Below are 7,000 nucleotides of genomic sequence, written 5' to 3'. Positions count from 1 at the left end.
ACTCGTCACGCTCTCTTCCGTTCCTCCTCCTCCTCCGCCGCCTCCGCTGCCATTGTTCGGTCGTTCGCCACTACCTCGCACCACAACAACCACCGCCAGAACCACAAGTTCCTGGATTCCAATACCTTCCTCGGAAGCTGGCAGCCTCCGAAGGACCCGAACGAGGCTGAGGCGAAGCTGGCGATGCTTCGAAGGGACTACGCGAAGCAAGTGAAGGAGGTTCGCAAGCAGTACATCCACGAAATGGAGCTGCTTCAGATCGAGAAGCAGCGCAAGGACGAAGCTCGCAGAGAAGCCCTTAGAGTTGCCAATGAGGAGCGCAAGAAGCTCAAGGCCGAAGCTGCGCAAATCAGGGCTCAGGAGCGCAAGATCGCACAACAAGAATTCAGAGAAACACTCGTGCGTTTTTCTTTTCCTTCTTCCCTCCCCTCTATGAATTTCGCTGTGCACACCAAGTGTTCGATGGTTTGCTTATTTGTTGGTTTGAGCTAATATGCACGTCAAATGATTGTTAATTAGTCTCAGTGGATAATTAGGTAGATATATGTGCTCAATGTTGTGTTCGTGCAGACGAGGTGTTTGATCTAATGACTGAACTACTTTTGAAATAAGTGTTGTTTTCTTTCTTTGGAGCCATAATGGCTTGTTGTTTTCTTTTTTTGAAACTTGACTAGGCCTCAATCTGGCTTTGATTTTCCTTTCTGTGATATTCTCTTGCTTGGGCCAAATGTAAAGGGTTAGATTTTATCTTTTGCATTTGTATACCACACTATTGATTGACCCTTGTTCATTGTCATTGTTCATTACTTAGCTACGTAATCAACATTTCTAATATTATTGCCTTTATGGTCTTTGTTTTGTATTTAGCTGTCAGTTGGTTCATTCTGGTTTATACTTTACATTGCTAATCTGTCAAAAAATCCAGTTATAAAATAGGAACTAGTTTCATATTTGATTATGCAACATGTAGAAACAATAAAAATAAGTCAATAATCAGCTGACATGGAGTTTGGAGGTATAGTTTTTATATTTTGGAAGTCTAGTTTTCGAATCTTTCAGGTGTGCTAGAGAGATACTTGGACCTATTGTTGCACACAGCCTTGATTTCATGTGTTTAAGTTAAACCTCTTACAGTCTTTTGATGCGCTTACTGATGTGTCATTCTTATGAATCCAGTTAAAAGAAAGAGCTGAGAAACTTGAAAATTGGAGGATGAAGGTCAGAAAGCATGGTGAGAAGATGGCAGAAAAGAAAGAATTATTGCGTCGACAAAGCTCAATGTGGATCGATGAAGCTAATCTTGAGGCACAAATATTGGAATCCATCGTTTCCTTTCGCTGAGTCCCTTATACTTCCACATTTGTTATGGTTGGGATCAGTGTTGTGTTTTCTGTTACATAGAAGTTATATTTTTGTCCTATGTTCAATCAAGGTTGCATCATCATGCAAATAACTTATGCATTCGGAGTATGGTTAACCACTGCTACATTCAAGATGCATAATACACATGGAAATAAGTCTGGATATTTTTTGTTAGTCTTTGGGATTATGGAGCAATTTTACTAACGTACCAAGTTTGCATGCTTGAGTGTACAATGATTTTTCATTTTTTTCCCAATAGACGTGACTTGCTAGTGATTGCACTTGATGCATATATATACACTAATTTAGAACCATTGCAAAAACTAGTATTTTTCTTTAAGGTTACGCGATTTAGATTTTCGTTAACCCAAATGTTGTTTGGCTCACGGTTTCTTAGCGTGTAGAATTAATCAAACTACGAGCACCGCCAGTAAATGATGATAGCGAGATAATTATTTAGCATAAAGCTCGGTTACATTTTCCCTAAGCAATCAGGTATCAACAATTCCCACGGATTCTAATAACTAAATGTTGGTCATTGCAAGGTATTTGGGTTATGTCCAAACGAAGCACATAAATCATTCAACATAGATTTACATTTCACGTTAAACTTCAGTGAATTATTATGCAAATATTCTCCGTCAATGATTTTTGTTATTATTTTTTCTTTGTCAATTCATAGCTTTTTTGTTTCTCAGCTATCCACTGCTGACAACAAAGACCTTTGCTTTAGTGTTACACAGCAACTGAGCCCAGATATGAATTGAACTCGCACCGCTTTGTTAAAAGACCTAGTTAGATAATCACTAAATCACATTCTATGATTATAGGTGACGATAATTTATTTGATGGAGAAAGACAGACGCAATCCATCACCCTCAACAATCACGTTCTAAGATTTTAATAGCATAACTATTTGTTCCATCTTTTTCAAGTTTCCAAATCCTTCACTTAATAAAATAAGTTAAATGAAGTTAGAGAAAACAAAGCTGGAAAAAATTACGGCTGCAGAAGAATAAAAGCACCTATCGATTTCTTGGCATCTATATTTTCCAGTCAATGGTCTGAAATTAATAATCTACAGGCAGTATGGTTCACGAGGATCAATAATAAAGCTAAGCAAATAAGTATTGACATTGCCACTTCTCCAAAGAGTTCAGATGATAAGCAACGACATCAAAGGAGCATAGCTGGTGAAGATGAACAGAACCATCTTCTTAGTCTTCAAATTCATTCTGGTGATCCAAAAGATAGTTGGCTGCCAGGTCCTCGTTTTTGTTGCATGCAAAGAACACCTCCAACACAAGATCTCTATCAAATCCCATATCTTGAAGCTGCAAAAGAACAACATAGGGACAAGAATAAGATACTAACACTAGCAAGTAGTACATAAACAAATTTCAACGGAGAGCATTCTCAATGGCTTACCCTTTGAATAGCCTCATTCTCTTCTGGGGTGACAGTGATGGTCTGGGGCACTGCAGAAGCCAACTCACTTGGTAGATTCCTGATCAAACAATTCAAAACAACAGCCTTAGCATACTCATGTCTTATGAAGTCAATAAAATCCCAGATACATTGGGGACTCTGCATTTATACACACGGGGATTATAGGATGTGTTTACTCATACAATATGAATATGAATGGAAAACTTTTAAAAAAAAAAAGCTGCAGACTTTAGAAATTCATCATCTTACTCTTCTCCATCAGGTTCATTTATCAAGCGTAAGAAATCAGCCTGATGCTCTTGGATGAGCTGCATTAGGTGTGGATTTTGTCTACCCAATTCCTGAAGCATGGGCTGCAATGAAAGTAGAAAATAATTAACAACGTCCTTTAACTAGAGGAGACCCTAAACAATAATATTGCAAGTGGATCAACAAACACTAATATTACCTGCAAAATCTGGGGATTTGCTTGCACCATCGCTCTCAGGGCTTGGAACTGAAATGCCAAACAATCTCAGAAGTCAGAACAACATCAACAACAACAAATAATAAATACATAAATTTAAGATGTGACATAACACCCATATCTGAACAATGAAAGTAAAAATACCTGTTGACTGTTCCGCAGGAAATCCAAGTCGCCCGCATTTTCATTTGCACCCATATCAGGAATACCCTGTTCAAAATATTGCCAATTTACCACCCAATATTCATATTGTTTAAGTTATACTCAATGGCTACTATATACCTGGGGAAAGAGGTTGAGTGGGTTGGTGTTGGGCCCACCAGAAGGTGCATTATCCATATTTAACATGAACAAATAAAAAAACCCACAGTTCAAGAAATACTTACCGAATAGAGATACTCAACAGCTCTTTCAGGATTGTTAAATGCTGCACGAAGAGCACGGATAACAGTATCTCGATCCCAACTACCTCCCCCCATGTCTAGAATCTGTTGAATAGTCGATTCTAAATTGCTTCCTGAAATGAGGTTTGATGCTGCTTGGCCATAAATGCCGGCCACATCACTGCAACAACCAGAATATACAAAATCTTTATTTAAGTACCCACATTTGATGATGACTAAGCTAAATACTCATCTTATGCAGTGTCAAAGAAACAGAAGACCAAGATAAGATATTTGTCTACAAGAGGATAGCTGATAAGCTTCAAGGTTGGCACAAATGGTCAACTATCTTTAAGTACAAAACAGCTGTTCATGGTAGAGAAAATGGTAGGTACTCACCTGGCAGGAGTTGTAACAGGATTTTGCTCAGAATTGGATACTCCCCTGCAAAGAGAAGTACAAGAGATAGAGAATTTTACATAAAGACTTGAAAAAAGAATATTCAATTGCATTGAAACTTGGAGACAAGCAGATATGAACTCACTGTCCTACAGTTGAAGCAGGAGGTTGAGATGTTGAGGATGGCAATGAAGTGGGAGGCAAAGAACTCGCCGGTTCAGCTGCCTAAACGTGCAAGTCACATCCAAATGAAACAACACAAGAAGCTAAGAACAATGGAAATTTTGAAACTATAAAAATATAATATATAAACGAGAAACCAAACTGCAGAATATTTTTATTACGTCTGGTGATATTAAAAAAATGGCATCGACGTTCAGTATCTGTTTGACCAAACATATCAGCATAAACTCTTCCACGAGAGCACGACAAAAGCATTTTATACATGTCGCCAAAGGCGGCATATCTGTTTGACCAAACATATCAGCATACTCTTCCACAAAGAGCACGACAAAAGCATTTATACATGTCGTCAAAAGTGGTATTTCTGTTTGACCAAACATATCAGCATAAACTCTTCCAGAGAGCACGACAAAAGCATTTATACATGTCGCCTACGTGCATTGAAAGGACTAGACAAAACATGAATGAACATATATACATCAACTCACCATGTGTTATAGTTAACAAGAGTCAATACGTTTGACGAGTCCACTTATATAAGTAGGTAAAAAAGGTGCGTTAGAGAAAACTGAAAGTAGTTGCAAAGACAAATCATAAGCTGAAAATGTAATAGCCGTATTCACCTGTTTTGCGGATGCAGATGATGCAGTTGAGGCTTCACCTGATGATACCTTGCTCTACAATGACATCATTACAAATATTTAAGCTATAAGCTAAAGGTAAATAAATACTAATAAAGCATGAAAGGTTTCTCTTGTTCCCTTTCCTCAACCACAAGCAAAAGCATCAAGTTTTCTATCACACATCACTGCAACAAATTCATTGTTTTCCTATTAATATTCTTTCTCCCCAATAAATTCAAATAATTAAAACCAGGATTTCCAAGAAGGGGTACTCTTTCGTCCACCTTTCGGGAAACACATAAAGGAAACAAATCAACAATTCAATCCAAAAGTAGAATAACACCAATCATCAGTAATCACCTTGGATAGCATAATCACCACAAAACTATTCTCAGCAACTTTATTGTCTTCAAGGGTTGTGTCATCCTTAAGCACTTTCCCCTGATGAATAAGCATTTGTTGTGCAGCTGGATAAACTTCAGCACCTTGTTCTCTCTCTATATTTCTCTTCACATCAGCAACCTAACATTGACAATCCAAATATCCATTAATTCAATATATATATATATAATATATCAATTCCAATATTCGAGTAGTCAATTACCCTAAATACACAAAAAAATATGTTCATGAAAATCAAATCCTCCAACAGTGACATAAAAAATAATAATCATAATAGGGAAAAGCATAAACCTAATTAACAATGTTTTTGGCGTAGGAGAGCATTACCGTGTCTTGGGGTTGCACTTGGATTTCAAAGTGAGTTCCTTTAAGGGTCTTCACGTTAATCTTCATGTTGCAGTATATTTCCGGTGAGCTTCTCGGAGCACCGGTAACCACCGCAGGGCTGAGAGAGAGAGAGGTTAGTTTTTGTGTGCTTTGCTTCTTTTTGGGGAAAACAAGTTTGGAACTTTGTGTGGAAAGCTCTGTTGCACTTATATTTATCGGGATAGCCATGTCAACTGGGGAGTTATCCAGTGTGAACCTCACCACACCATGAAGTAACTCTATCACACTTAAACTCATGCCACGTGGTAACAATGTTTTGCACACATTATTGAATTGCTTGGTAATAACTTTTATTGATGACAAATGGCAAGTATGGATCCTCCAACAAGAACTTAGGACTTGTTTGAGTGAGTTTATAAGAAAATATCTTTTTTCGAGTTATCTTTTTTAAAAAAATCTTATGGAGAAGTAAAAGTAATTTTATGTTTGGATATCTTATGCAAAAAAATCTTTTTATCTATCAATTATATTTAGGTATAACAATATAAAAGTATTTTTTTTGTTTATTTATTACATGAAAAACATATTTTTTCTAAGGAAAAAAGATCTTTTAAAAAAAAATGTAAATTACAGCTTCTCAAAAAAATATTTTTTTATTTTTCTAGTACTTTTACTTTTACTACTAGAAATTTGTCAAACACGCTAAAAAATAAAAAATAAAAAATTTTTTAAAAAAATTATTTTTTAACAAAATAATGGCACCCAAACAAGGACTATATGTTCGTTAAATTTGTCACAAAACCCTCACATAGAGATAATTTTGATATCACAGAATATGAAGCCTTTATTAAAAAAGAAAAAAAAATTATTTGCTTAGATTGGTTGAAATTTGGCTATTCGATGCCTTTATCACTTTAAGTTTTGATGGTTGAAGATGTTGAGACACTAATGGGTTGTTAAATAGGTGGTAAGCTGCTTAATCTCCAAGAAAAATAGTTGAAAATGGGATTAATTAAAAGTGTTGTATGGCCATGAATTATGAAAATTGAAAAAGAATGCCACTAACGAACCATTTCATTGTTAAAAGAAATGTTGAAAACAAATTAATAAAAGAAATTTCTAAATTCTTCTCACCTTTTGGATAGAATTGAAATAGAGCTTTAAAACACGCAACAAGGAAAGCAAGGCAAACCAGCAAAGAATATACCTGTCCTCATAACTTGGAGCAAGTGTGTTAATATAAAGTTATGCCGTTTGCTAAAAAACTAAGGGTACACTATGAAATTGTGCAAAAAATTATTAGAATTTTGGTTGAAGTTTGTTAAAATTTTTAAAATATTCTTAAATTTTATTTTATTTTAATTTTATTCTTAAAACTTTTGATTTGCATCAAATATATGACTGAT

At 35.9% G+C, this 7,000-nt stretch overlaps 2 protein-coding genes across 2 annotated transcripts; one reads left to right on the top strand and one right to left on the bottom strand.

Annotated features, from left to right (window-relative positions):
- LOC107635738 (UPF0329 protein ECU05_1680/ECU11_0050) lies at window positions 1–1,620 on the top strand (the record flags this gene model as incomplete). The annotated part of the gene is given in 2 exon segments (XM_016339294.2): window positions 1–399; window positions 1,177–1,620. Coding segments are annotated over 2 exon segments (564 nt in total), but the record flags the coding sequence as incomplete, so codon positions are not given.
- LOC107635736 (ubiquitin receptor RAD23d) lies at window positions 2,289–5,837 on the bottom strand. Its single transcript, XM_016339292.2, has 11 exons — window positions 5,595–5,837; window positions 5,226–5,387; window positions 4,866–4,919; window positions 4,205–4,284; window positions 4,060–4,104; window positions 3,664–3,841; window positions 3,422–3,487; window positions 3,260–3,307; window positions 3,061–3,164; window positions 2,791–2,869; window positions 2,289–2,696 (listed from the first exon to the last, which is right to left on the bottom strand). The coding sequence occupies exons 1-11, from the start codon at window positions 5,820–5,822 to the stop codon at window positions 2,580–2,582; spliced, it is 1,161 nt and encodes a 386-aa protein (XP_016194778.2). The 5' UTR covers window positions 5,823–5,837; the 3' UTR covers window positions 2,289–2,579.

Source organism: Arachis ipaensis, chromosome B04 (assembly GCF_000816755.2).
Source record: "Arachis ipaensis cultivar K30076 chromosome B04, Araip1.1, whole genome shotgun sequence".
In the NCBI taxonomy this organism is placed as follows: domain Eukaryota; kingdom Viridiplantae; phylum Streptophyta; class Magnoliopsida; order Fabales; family Fabaceae; genus Arachis; species Arachis ipaensis.
This window is presented reverse-complemented; position numbering and strand designations above follow the sequence as displayed.

Excerpts from the sequence above, each read along its gene's own strand:
- LOC107635736 (XM_016339292.2), bottom strand. The coding sequence starts at position 5,822 with ATGGCTATCCCGATAAATATAAGTGCAACAGAGCTTTCCACACAAAGT. Across the intron at positions 3,308-3,421 it reads TCCTGCGGAACAGTCAACAG|TTCCAAGCCCTGAGAGCGAT; the intron begins GTATTTTTACTT and ends TTGGCATTTCAG. Across the intron at positions 3,165-3,259 it reads CAAATCCCCAGATTTTGCAG|CCCATGCTTCAGGAATTGGG; the intron begins GTAATATTAGTG and ends CTTTCATTGCAG.